The 13,893-nt window shown below is 43.9% G+C and overlaps 1 protein-coding gene across 7 annotated transcripts in view; it reads right to left on the bottom strand.

Annotated features, from left to right (window-relative positions):
* The window catches only part of tbc1d1 (TBC1 (tre-2/USP6, BUB2, cdc16) domain family, member 1), a 164,746-nt gene that overhangs the window by 50,364 nt on the left and 100,489 nt on the right, over window positions 1-13,893 (bottom strand). For 5 of the 7 annotated variants that reach the window (XM_060916684.1, XM_060916685.1, XM_060916688.1 and 2 more), the window contains 4 exons: window positions 6,977-7,054; window positions 4,635-4,924; window positions 4,235-4,366; window positions 480-584 (listed from right to left, as the gene is read on the bottom strand). In XM_060916684.1, coding sequence (XP_060772667.1) covers window positions 480-584; window positions 4,235-4,366; window positions 4,635-4,924; window positions 6,977-7,054 — 605 coding nt within the window. The remainder of the gene's footprint in view (window positions 1-479; window positions 585-4,234; window positions 4,367-4,634; window positions 4,925-6,976; window positions 7,055-13,893) is intronic. The other 2 variants (XM_060916686.1, XM_060916687.1) reach the window with 2 other exon arrangements.

Here is a 13,893-nt window from a genome sequence, read left to right as displayed (position 1 = left end):
GATGCCGTTTGTTCTTCAGTGTTCTCTAACAAACCACTGAGGCCTTCACAGAACAAGTGTATTTATGCTGAGAGTAAATTACACACAGTAGGACTCTATTAACTAATTAGATGACTTCTGAAGGCAGTTGATTGCACTGGATTGTATTCAGAGGTATCAGAGTACAGGGGGCTGAATACTAATGCACACCACATTTTTCAGATTTTTATTTGTTTAAAATTTTGAAGACCATTTATCATTTTCGTTTCACTTCACAATTATGTGCTACTCTGTGTTGGTCGATCACATAAAATCTCAATAAAAAGCTTTTAAGTTCGTGGTTGTAAGGTGGAAAAATGTGAAAAAGTTCAAGGGGTATGAATACTTTTTCAAGGCACTGTATTTATTTGTTTGGGGCTTTTTTTGGGGGGGGAGAGAGAGAGACAAGGCTATAGAGAAGAGATAAAGGAAGAAGAAAAGGAAAGAGATAAAGGAAGCACCTGTGGTTTGGTGAGAGACAGGAGTCATCGTGCTCCTCTACAGGAGCCAGAAACTTTAAGAAGTTTGGAACAGAAGACGACGACGACAGCCTGGCCCTCAATCCACTGAGAGAGAGAGAGAGAGAGAGAGAGAGAGAAAGGGATTGTGAAAGAGAGGACAGAAATACGGAGCTGTGCACAAGTATTCACTCCCGTTTAACGGTTCCTTACTTTCGGTTTGTAACACGTTTAAAGGTGGGGGGGTGAATACTTATGCATAAAAGAGAAGGTGAATGCATGCGATGAAATTTCCGTTAAATCTCGTCCTATGCTGACGTACGTCCTTCTGAAACAGGAAGTCAGACTGACGACACGTCAAAGCGCTTGGGCGACTTACACGTCAGCCAATAGCGTTTGAGATCCGCCATGCCACACCTCGAACCGAACCTGACCGGGGATGAACAAACGAGCTGAATCTAGAGGAGTTTTTAACCAACCCACCCCCACAGAGCCTCAAACGTGGAAGGCGGCTGACCTTCATGGAGACAGGCGGTCACATGATCACGTCTGAGGCTCCCGAGCGGCTGCTTTATCGTGAGAGAATTACTTGGCGTTATTTGTCGGAAGGCTATAATAAACCTGGATGAAAGAAAGTCAGCATAAAAGCAGGTGGTCAGTGATCGAGCGGAAGAAGAACGAGCGAAGGACGCGTGACTTCTTGTTCTTCAGCGCCATCCTGAATACATCGAATGTGAGTGCAGTGTACGCTGATGGATCGCATTTCGCATTAATCGACTCGAGGCGTGAGAGAAAGCGAGGACGATTCGCCGGCTGGCCTTACGTCCGAGAAAATCGAGACGAGAGACGACCACCAATGTGAAACGGAGGAAAGGGGGCGGGGTTTCGGAGAGTATATGCGCAAAATGTCGATCGTTCGAGAGTCGCATGTCGTTGGGTGCGTTTTTAAGCAGACTGGACTTTTGCGCGAGTCTCGTGTGAAATTCGGCGCTCCTACGCAGGCAAAACGCCTACGAGTTTTACGGCTACGCAATTTTCCGATACGAGGATCGTGATATAGGATCAAGTTTCATTGTAAATCTTTTCCAGTTGAGAGTACGCCGTGCGCATTCTGCCTGCCGCTTCTCACCGGAGCTTATTTTATTTTCTCTCCTTTCTTTTTTTTTGTGTTTGTGTGGTTTGATATTTGTTTGAGTGTGTTGCCCGCCGGTTGTGGTGTAGCTCCGGACCCAGTTTTGGGTGTCGGTTCTCTCCAGGCCTTGGTTCGCCGTGGGTGATGCCTGTGCTCCTAGCTATGATCTGCAGTGAGCTCGTTGCTCATTTTAACATCGTGGTTGTCCAGAGCTCTGTGCGGCGGCGCTTTAGTGCTTGGCGTGACATTCCGAGTGATGTTGCCCGGCGGCGGCTGTGCTGGCGGTGTGGGACTTGTTTTTGTGCGCTTTTTGGTGGGACTGTGGCTGCTATGCCATTGGAATGACATCCTGACCTCTGCCCCTTTTCCACCAAAGCAGTTCCAGGGCTGGTTCGGGGCCGGTGCTTAGTTTGGAACCGGGTTTTCTGTTTCCACTGACAAAGAACTGGCTCTGGGGCCAGAAAAACCGGTTCCAGGCTAGCACCAGGTCTTTGCTGGGCCAGAGGAAAGAACCGCTTACGTCAGCGGGGGGGCGGAGTTGTTAAGACCAACAACAATAACAAGACCGCAAAAGATCGCCATTTTTAAGCGACAAGAAGCAGCAGCTGTACAAACACGAAGTCATCCATTATTATTATTGCTGTTGTTGTTGCTGCTTCTTCCATGTTGTTTTCGCTTCGATATTCGCGCCAAGGTTTATGCAAACGCAGCGACGTAACTGACGTATACAGCGACATAATGACGTGGCTTCCCTTAGCACCGTGAGCTATGGAAAAGCAAAGTGGTTCTCAGCTGGCTCGCAAGTTGAACGAGTTGTGAACCAGCACCAGCACTGGCTCCGAACCAGCCCTGGAACTGATTTGGTGGAAAAGGGGTATATTTGGATAGTCTGGCTAACGCAACTTCAAAGCTCTGCGAGCATTTGGTCTGGCAAAGATATTAAGCCCAACCGTTTCCCAAAGCGCGTGGTTGACCCGCCTCCCTGAAATGCCTCAGTTTGCTACTGGTCGAAGCCAGAAAAGGCTGTGACGAAGCTTAAACCAATCACATCACTCTTTCCTCTGACGTATGTGACGCGACGGAAACTGCTTGAGTAACAGGAAGAAGATAAATACCTCCAGGGCTGCTCTTTGCTCCGTTTTCAATGAGAACTTCCCGTTGAATGCTTTCAATACAGCATCTACCGCTGTGTCAAAGGCTTGCCGCTGCTCCATGTTCGTAATGTTTCTAGTGAATGAAGCGCTTCCGGCATAGATTCTGTAAACAATCTATGGCTTCCGGTCGCAGTTCTACTACGTCACTGCCTTGAACACGCCTCTACCCAGGGCCGTTGGAGATGCTCAAAGTTGATTGGCTCCCGATTTTTCGGGAGCTTGGAAGAGCTGGAGATAGCTTGCCTTGCCAGACTAAGCTCGCAACAGGCCCTCGTGTTGCGTCACGCTTAGGATGGGCGGGCCCAGGCTAATATTTGGTGGACTTTTTTTTTTAACCGCCCTATAATTGTAAAACGACCTTGGGTTTTGAGAAAGGTGCTACATTATCATCACCACCATCATAAAGTGATTATTTTAATGTTCACCGAGACACTTCTGGAAATTAGCATCAAGCCACGCCGTCAAAAAAATAAAATTCTAATTTGTAGGCAACGGATTTTTCAACTTTAGAAAAATGGTTCCAATTTTAACTGTGAGAATCTCCAAAGTTTAAAAAAAAAAAAGTTAGAGATGCACCGATACCACATTTGTGAAAACCGATACGAGTATGAGTACTATCATTTCAGTATTTGCCGATACCGAGTACTACCGATACCGATACTGTTGATGTTATTAAAATATAGGCTACCTACATATCTATAATCTAACACCCGCGGGCCGCCGCAATGCTCGCAACCACCCACTACAACTCTGCGCACTGACATTCAGTACCCAGCAGAGGGAGACAACTAGTCATGAACGAGTGTATAGAGAAGACGACTCAGCTGTTACAACCAAACGAACATGTCGTCCTCAGCAGTTTGGCGTTTTTATAAAATTTTGGAGGAAGACAGGAGCAAAGTGAAATGCACCATATGTAGTGCAACAATAGCAAGAGGTGGGAAGGAAAGTACTTCATTTAACACCAGCAATTTAATTAAACACCTACGGATACGCCACGCTGAACAGCATGGTCAGTTTGTCAGTGCTAGTAGCAGTCACCAGCAGCAGCCAACTGTGATCGACTTCTTCAAAAAAAAAAAAGGAGAAGATGGCAAAAGACAGCCCCAGAGCAAAAAAAGGCGCTTCACGGAACACTATCGGCGCATGGTATAGCCTATCATATTATGCTCAAGCCTGAGCTCAACAATGCTTCAGTTTTTTTTTCTCTCTCGAATGGAACAAAAAGCGCTGCGGGGAACATTGGTATCGGCGCATGGGATCGGCACTGGTATCGGTTCATGGTATCGGCAACTGTTTGACAAGTACGAGTATGAGTATATTAGTGGAGTATCGGGGCCGATGCCGATGCCAGTATCGGTATCGGTGCATGCTTAAAAAAAGTGCAATGAAACAGAATTGTGTCTCTATCACCTACCTTTAAATCATCCAGTGTATATCAATTAACAACACACACACACCCTCACACACACCTCTTGAGGGGTTTTGTGAGCTGCTCAAAGGCTCTGGGCTTCACCAATCTTGCATATGCAGGAGATGAAGAGAAGGAGAGGTGTGAGGAAGAGGAAGAAGCGGAGGAGCTCGGGTCGCTGACGGGAGCCGACCTGGCGATGGCGGTGGAACGATCACGGGAGAAAAATTAAGGAGGAAATGAGCGACTAAGAGACGAGAACAGAAACACAGCGAGTGTGGAACAATAATAAACCAAAAAGTGGGAATATGAGCTGAGAGGAAGTGATTGTTTCCAAAAGAGGAAGTGGCTATGCAAGAGACAGGAAGTGAAAAGGGCAGAAGGTAGCTGTAATGCGGCGTGTGGGTTTTTTTTTTTTTTCCAAAGCGTACATCCGTAACACGGAGCCAGGACACACTCACTTGCTCTGATGAGGCGAGTCCGTGCTGACGGAGTAATGGCGTACGAGTTTGGGTTTGCTCCCGGCCGTCACCTGCTCGCTCGGGACGCTCTGGCTGCTCGAGCACATCGACGGAGAGTGACTGATCGTACTCGCTCGCCTCCTGAAGCTCTGAGCCTGGGAGTCGTGACCTTCCTGACCCACGTCTCCAGCCTCCGGGCTCTTCAGGTCCCCTGTGGAATTGTGGGAGCGCAGCGGGCTGGATGGCAGCAGGAGGAGGGGCGGAGACGGCGGTTCCGCCAAGACGATATCCTGATGAATGTGATCACATGGCATGACTTAAGTTATAGGCAACTGTAAACGGCCACGATATTATTCAGACCATTTCCTATAACGTGCGAATATCCATCCATCTTTTTTTTTTAAGTTAAATTCTGCAAAGCAAAATGTCAAGACGCATATTAATATAAAAAAAAAAAAGTTATTACCATCATTATTACAGTTTGCAAGTCTACGTACTCTATATATCATGATACGAGTTGCGTATTGTACAACCCCGATTACAAAAAAGTTGGGACAAAGTACAAATTGTAAATAAAAACAATATTGCAATAATTTACAAATCTCAAAAACTGATATTGTATTCACAATAGAACATAGACAACATATCAAATGTCGAAAGTGAGACATTTTGAAATTTCTTGCCAAATATTGGCTCATTTGAAATTTCATGACAGCAACACATCTCAAAAAAGTTGGGACAGGGGCAATAAGAGGCTGGAAAAGTTAAAGGTACAAAAAAGGAACAGCTGGAGGACCAAATTGCAACTCATTAGGTCAACTGGCAATAGGTCATTAACATGACTGGGTATAAAAAGAGCATCTTGGAGTGGCAGCGGCTCTCAGAAGTAAAGATGGGAAGAGGATCACCAATCCCCCTAATTCTGCGCCGACAAATAGTGGAGCAATATCAGAAAGGAGTTCGACAGTGTAAAATTGCAAAGAGTTTGAACATATCATCTACAGTGCATAATATCATCAAAAGATTCAGAGAATCTGGAAGAATCTCTGTGCGTAAGGGTCAAGGCCGGAAAACCATACTGGGTGCCCGTGATCTTCGGGCCCTTAGACGGCACTGCATCACATACAGGCATGCTTCTGTATTGGAAATCACAAAATGGGCTCAGGAATATTTCCAGAGAACATTATCTGTGAACACAATTCACCGTGCCATCCACCGCTGCCAGCTAAAACTCTATAGTTCAAAGAAGAAGCCGTATCTAAACATGATCCAGAAGCGCAGACGTCTTCTCTGGGCCAAGGCTCATTTAAAATGGACTGTGGCAAAGTGGAAAACTGTTCTGTGGTCAGACGAATCAAAATGTGAAGTTCTTTATGGAAATCAGGGACGCCGTGTCATTCGGACTAAAGAGGAGAAGGACGACCCAAGTTGTTATCGGCGCTCAGTTCAGAAGCCTGCATCTCTGATGGTATGGGGTTGCATTAGTGCGTGTGGCATGGGCAGCTTACACATCTGGAAAGACACCATCAATGCTGAAAGGTATATCCAGGTTCTAGAGCAACATATGCTCCCATCCAGACGACGTCTCTTTCAGGGAAGACCTTGCATTTTCCAACATGACAATGCCAAACCACATACTGCATCAATTACAGCATCATGGCTGCGTAGAAGAAGGGTCCGGGTACTGAACTGGCCAGCCTGCAGTCCAGATCTTTCACCCATAGAAAACATTTGGCGCATCATAAAACGGAAGATACGACAAAAAAGACCTAAGACGGTTGAGCAACTAGAATCCTACATTAGACAAGAATGGGTTAACATTCCTATCCCTAAACTTGAGCAACTTGTCTCCTCAGTCCCCAGACGTTTACAGACTATTGTAAAGAGAAAAGGGGATGTCTCACAGTGGGAAACATGGCCTTGTCCCAACTTTTTTGAGATGTGTTGTTGTCGTGAAATTTAAAATCACCTAATTTTTCTCTTTAAATGATACATTTTCTCAGTTTAAACATTTGATATGTCATCTATGTTCTATTCTGAATAAAATGTGGAATTTTGAAACTTCCACATCATTGCATTCCGTTTTTATTTACAATTTGTACTTTGTCCCAACTTTTTTGGAATCGGGGTCGTAGAAAAGTATCACCGATGTGATGTTTTTGGTTATATCGACACCCCTACTGTCCTTATATATAAAATTAGACAAAGGTGATGAATATTTCCACCTCTTAACACGTCACATCACACACTTTCCAGGCAATTTACACGATGAGTTGCTCTGACGGAGAAATACAGAATTGGTTTTTTTGTATTATTGGACATAGTGAAAGTGTTGGAGAGACCTGATGGGCGCTGCTGATGGTGGAGTTTGACAAGGTGCTGTCACTGCTCTCTCTCTGTAACCTGGACCTACTGTTGCTCTGTTGAGAAAACACACACACAGAGTTTTGATCGAAAAAGCAATTAAAGCTACAAGTCTGCATGACTGCATACGGTAAGTATTCACCCCTTTTTGCCGTCAAAGACTGAAATCTGTATAGAGTACATGGGTAAAGAAACATCATGAAGACCAACAAGGCCAGGAAAGGTACCAATCACTGATTTTTTTTTTTTTTAAATCTACAACTCTGATTAAATCCATTACAGTTCCTGGGTGTTACATTATAAAATGTCTTTCTCACTTTTCTCACTTACAAGCATAAACGTAAACGTCTGGAGTTCGCCAAGCGGTACTAGGACCGTGCGCTTTGGTCAGATGAGACCAAGACAGAGCTTTTTGGCAACAAACACTAATACAGGGGTTTTCAAAGTGTGGGAGAGTCAGCCCCCCCTCGGAGAGCAAATAAACAACAGCGCCCCCCCCTTACAATTTTTTTGTTGCTATACTTAATGTTCCATTCGTATTTTAAAAAAATGGTTGTTGTACACATTATTTTTTTTCTTTTTCACATTTTAAACATCTGTGCTTTTTAAAACATCTTGTTTTACACATTTTAAACATCTCATAGCATCGTTAGCGAGCACCTCTTGGCAGACAACACACTGTGGCAGTGGAGCATCTTCAGATCCAGTCCATGAAAATCCAAACTTTAAATAATCGTGGTCATACTTCCTTCTTTTTCCAGTCCCCCAGGATTCCGCGGGCCTTTTTTGTGATTGCTGCAGGCTAAAATGTCTGATGTTGCGGGGGTTTTCCAAAAAATTGCGATGGAAGTTGCGGTGTTTAGGTTTTTGTTGCGATTACATTGCGGGAGGAAGTGAAAGTTGCGAGAAATTGTTGCGATTTTCTCTTTTTGTGATTAAAATTGAGTGATATGTTAAATATTAAGTTATTACTGAAAAACTATTGATTAAAAAAAACAAAGACACTGAGAAATGGTCCTATAAACAACTTTACCAATATAAAAGATTACCAGGACTACAAAAATGCAGAAAAATAGGCTTTACTTATCCAAATGCACCTGTTGGTTCAAAAGTTAAAGTGCACAGAACCTCACAGCACAACATGAAGTTACCTTCAAATATAATATAAATGCCTCAGCTTTCATGTAAGAAAAAAAAAAAAAAAACTATTAATACCAGTACCGTGTGCAGGCAGTCTCTCCTGAAGACTAAATTAAACAATAATTATAAACTAATAAAATAAATGGCTCAGGCTTCATAGAAGAAAAAAAAACAATTTGAACAGAATCTCACAGTATGATGCTGAAGCTGCCTAAACAATGGAAAATAAAATATCATTTTGGCAAAAATGTTGGCATCCATTAATTTCTTGTATTAAGTAAAAAAAAAAAAATAAAGTGCACACAGTCCTTCACTGTAAACATAACACACTTTCAGCAACAGAATTTAAGCCTATATAAACATTGTCTCGCACGCGCATGCTGCTTCTCTTGAACATAGACATCCGGAAGTAAGGCGGAAGGTAGTTTGTCGATGTCACCTCAAGACGACGTCAACGACTGGTCAAATCTGCAGGAAAGTTGTGGTGATTGGATATAATTGCAACACCGCCCTGAATTCGCGGGGATTGGTTGAATTTGCGCTGAAGTTGCAAATCGCAACATCCTGGAGGCTCTGTTTTTTTGCTTGGCTGTCTCCTCACTCCCTGTAGCTTCAGGTACTAAAAATCGATCTATTTTGTCTCTCACGTTGCGCCCCCCCTGAAGAACTCTGGCGCCCCCCAGGGGGGGCCCGCCCCACACTTTGAAAAGCCCTGCTCTAATACATCACAAAAGATGAGTATGCGGAAAAGCACCTCATGCCCACTGTGAAGTATGGGGGAGGATCGGTGATGCTGTGGGCCTGTTTCTCTTCCAAAGGCCCCGGGAACCTTGTTAGGGTGCATGGCATCATGAACTCTTTGAAATACCAGGACATTTTAAATCAAAATCTGGTGGCCTCTGCCCGAAAGCTGAAGCTGGGTCGTCACTGGGTCTTTCAGCAAGATAACGACCCTAAACACGTGGCCAAATCTACACACAAATGGTTCACCAGACACAAAATCAAGCTCCTCCCATGGCCATCTCAGTCCCCAGACCTCAACCCAATAGAGATCTTGCAGTCACGTGACCGGAAAGTACACAACCGCCATCTTGTCGGTCAAAAACACCGCTGAATACTGCTGCACTCGTGTACAGAATGGATCAATTTCAACCGACGGACTACACAGCTCATTTTTCTAATGAACAGATAACTAGATATATGTCTAAAATAAACGATCTACAGATTAGTGACCCTTATGGCTTTCCGGACGGAGTTTTCACGACCGGATTTTGAACTGCCAGCGGAATACCCGGACGTGTATAATTACCTCATTAACTTTCCCTTGCTGTTCAGTGGTGAAGCACTGCGTGCCTATAAATCTCTGGACAGTTATCTTTACAGAAATTCAGGATTTGTCAGCGACTCAGATGTGGCATCTTGTAAACAAGAATCCTCATTGGATGGGTAAATCACTTAAGTATTGAGTATAGCACTGACCAGCCGATTATAGAATAGAATAAGGTAATTCCAAATCGTCCATCTTGTTTACCATGGATCTGGCGTTGGAGAGGTAGAGGCTTGGCAGTGGAGATTTGAGTGGCTGTTTTCTGAGCTTAGTCAACAGGCCCGCTCTGCCTGCAGCCTCGCTTTTGCTTCCGCTCCCGGCGCCGCCTCCTTCGCTTTGCTTCCGATAACAATCCACGGAGACCCCGCTGGTCTCGCCATCTCGTCCGGAATGTTTTTTTTTTTTTCTCGTCCGGAATGTTGTGCATGCAATGGAAATCACTACAAACCGTCATTTTCTGCTGGAAACCAATGTCCAGTAAGTCCATACGGTTGTAGTGGATATTGAAGTCCGGTACAGACGAACAACACGCAAAAATACACACAAAAAACGTGCACAGGTAGGGAGAGCTTGTAGCCGCAGCCGTTGTAGTAGAATTGTATATAGTAGGGTTTTCCAGAAGAAAAGGTAGAAGTAAAAGCAGAAGTAGAACCAGAAGTAGAAGTAGAAGGCGGAATATGGCGTTTGACCAACACAATGGCGTCTGTCACAATCTGGATCGGCTGTGACGTCACATGCAAGTACTCCATAGAAAACCTGTGGGGTGAGCTGAAGAGGAGAGTGCATAGGAGAGGACTCTGGACGATATATGCTGTGTTCACACTTATACCGGTACGATAGTGGTATAACTGTATCGATACAAAGTATACCGGTACAGTTTAGTGCATCTGTCCACACTAGCGAGAAATGTTTGCGGTTTTCTTTCACGGTAGTTGAAATGCGCGTGCGCGAAATGTTTCCGTGGTTACAGAGTAACTTCCTTCCGAGAATATATGGCGGATGAAACAACGTGTGTGCTTTTTGTTGTCAATGTACAGTCTGTATTTCTGGTGGTCATTTATGCCGCTTTTCCACTACAAACGCGGCTGAGCCGTGCCGTGCTGAGTCGAGCTGAGCGGGGCTGTTGGAGTTGCAGTTTGACTACAACCGCGCTGAACCGTGCTGGCTGGAAGTGGGTGGACACATTGGGTGGAGTTAGCGAAAGTGGGTGGACGTCACGTGATGTCGTTAAGCAGCGCAAACAGTGACATCAGTGAGCTTTTAAGCGGTAGTCTCACGACCCGAATAGTAAACAATAAACATGGAGGACATGGAGTCGTTAGTGTTGCTGGTCTTGGTGCTGTGGCTTGTTGTCACCGACAACGCCAACAGATACTGGCAAGAGCGTATAGATGAGGCGAGGCGCATAAGGCTTCAGAAATTCTCGTAATTCGTAATTCTTCTCCTTCCGGGTTTGCGGTGTTTACAGATCCCAGCGCGCTCGCGGGGCGTGTGTGGGCATGTGAGGACACTCCTCCTCACCAATTAGTGCACAGGGGAGTGTCTGCTCACGCCCCCAGCCTCACTCGGCACGGCTTGGCTCGCTTCAGCCCCACTCCAAAACGGTGCGAGTTTTAGGGGCTAAGCAGGGCTGAAGCGAGCTGAGTCGTGCTGGTTTTTGGTAGTCGAAACGCGAGCCGTGTCGGGCTGAAGTGAGCTGAAGCGAGCTGAAAAAGGGTAGTGGAAAAGGGCCATTATTCAGTCGAATCGTATAAAACGCGCGAGGCAGTTGAGAAAGAAACAAAGAAAACGAATCTCCGTTCTTCACTATTTTATTAAGCGAAGACATCGATTGAGGTGTGTGACTTTGCGCATTATATTTGTATCGATACAGAGCCGCTTCATCTGTCCACACTACGCGAAGCGCTACAGTACCGGTACGAAACCCATACATTTGTGGGTTTCGTACCGATACAGTTATACCGCTACAGTACCGGTATAGTTGCTAGTGTGGACAGGTGTTGCGGTACGAAAGTAGTATCGTATCGGTACAAAATCCCTAGTGTGGACAGGGTATTAGAGAGATTGCACAAAGAGGAATGGTCGAAGATCCCTCTCTCTGTATTCTCCCATCTTGTGAAATGTAAGGCCAGGAAAGGTACCAATCAGTGATTTTTTTTTTTTTAAATCTACAACTCTGATTAAATCCATTACAGTTCCTCGCTGTAACATTATAAAACGTCTGAAGGGGTTGGCGGGGGGGGGGATACTTTTGCAACACAACACGCATGAATACTGTATTACAACTGAGGACCCTGTTCAGAGGATATGGAACGGACTGAAGGCAGGTCTCAAGGCTGAATACACATTCAAGCATTTTTTAAAAGTGATTAAAAACGTTCTAAAACTTCGAATTGAACTTTTGTCCATTTTTACGGGAAAACGGCTGGATCGATCTTCATGAAACTTTCAGGATAGATGGGCATTGGGTTCCAATACAACCTCCAACATTTTGAGGGTCAAGGTCACCAAAAAGGTCAAAATTGTTGTTGTTGCTGTGGCTACTGCCTCATATAGAGGCGCTAGTCACTACGACTGCACATTGTGTATGCGCATACAGGTGTTCCTATTAAAATGGCCGGTGAGTGTATACAATTCGGGTCACCATTCGAAATAAATGGACTAGAGCAGGGGTTCCCAAAGTGTGGCGCGCGCACCCCCGGGGGTGCGCGATCTGCCACTAGGGGGTGCGCAAGATAAAAAAATGTAATGGCGATTTTTAACTCTTCTTCTACGCCGTAACGGTTCTGCAGTAGTTTGTGGCTTCATTCATTCATTCATTCATTCATTCATTCGCGATGCTCAACTGGTTGAAATCGGCAAAACTAAATGCCGATCGGCAACTAAACATCGGCAAAGACTGGGAGATGTTGAGAAAGATTTGAGGCTGAGACTGTCTTCAATTACCCCAAACATCGGGGAGCTCTGTGCCAAGATGCAGGCCCATCCGTCGCATTAATATTGGTATGTATTTGGCCAAATGGCATTGATCTTGCTAAAAATATATACTGCTACTGAAAATAGGACCTATATAGCCTACTGACCCACCCACCGTCTGTCTGTCTGTCTGTCTCTCTCTTGCTGCAGACTGAGCCGCCAGCGCTGCACTTCACAATCAGATGGATCCTCTTCTTTATCTGTTCCTGATATGCTCCTTAATTGTTGTATCTCTTTAAAATGCATATGTTCATAATTATCATTGCTATTTTTACTGTTATTATATGAGTGATTCCACGCTTATGGGTACTGAAATGGGGACATGAACTTATTTTTAAAAATTCACCTAAAACCATTTCTTTTTTTTACCATCAGGTCACAAAACATGTAATCTTTAATGAATGATATGTTAAAAGATAACTTTAATTTTCTGAGATGTAATAAAAACATATTTATATGCCAAAGTCAGAACGTAACAGAAGTGTTGGACATATAGATTCTCAATTTTAACAATGTAGAATTACTTTTTGAAACATAGGAAGGTGATGTTTTAGCAAATATAATTAATAAACATGTGTAGTAGAATAAACATACACATTCTTTCAATAAGATTAACATGGTATATAGCTAGATTGTAATTAATTTGTAACAGACGCGAGATGGACAATCGTAACAGAAGTAATGTAACAGACATCATTTTGGAACTCATAGGCTTGACTTTGGCATATAAATATGTTTTTATTACATCTCAGAAAATTAAAGTTATCTTTTAACATATCATTCATTAAAGATTACATGTTTTGTGACCTGATGGTAAAAAAAGAAATGGTTTTAGGTGAATTTTTAAAAATAAGTTCATGTCCCCATTTCAGTACCCATAAGCGTGGGATCACTCATACGTTAACTTTTTTGCAAATTAAATTCATTCTCATAACCTTGTAATGACAGGGTTGTGTTGCTAGTGTTTTAAACACGCATGAAAATCATATCTTTTCCCCGTATCTGGCTGGTAGACTCCATGCCTCGATGTGATCTCCCTTTGGAATGAATTTGCGCATTTACCGTGTTGCAACGTTTTAAAACTGTTACATTTCAATCAAATTCTATCTAATTCGAATACGAGAGCGCATAATATGTTAATGTGATTCGATGTTCTCATTCGAGCACGACGTGCTGCCTTTGTAAGAAAGTTTTGCTGTTGTTTTTTTTCCACTTTTGTGGTTTCCTGCAGGTGTGGCAAACGATGTTTATCATCATTTAGCACGATTAAAGATGCTTCCCTTATAAGAAAGCATGTGTTTTTTTTGAAACTGGGGAACTGGGGGTGCGTCAACCTGGTTGGAGTATCGAAGGGGGTGCGCGGCCAAAAAAGTTTGGGAACCGCTGGACTAGAGTAAAGAAATCGCTTTCAGACATGTTTATGCTTATTACAGAGGGAAAGTGTGTTCCACT

This window comes from Neoarius graeffei, chromosome 3 (assembly GCF_027579695.1).
Source record: "Neoarius graeffei isolate fNeoGra1 chromosome 3, fNeoGra1.pri, whole genome shotgun sequence".
NCBI classification, from domain to species: Eukaryota; Metazoa; Chordata; class Actinopteri; order Siluriformes; family Ariidae; genus Neoarius; species Neoarius graeffei.
Note: the sequence above shows the minus strand (reverse complement) of the source record. Positions and strands in the feature narration are given on the sequence as shown.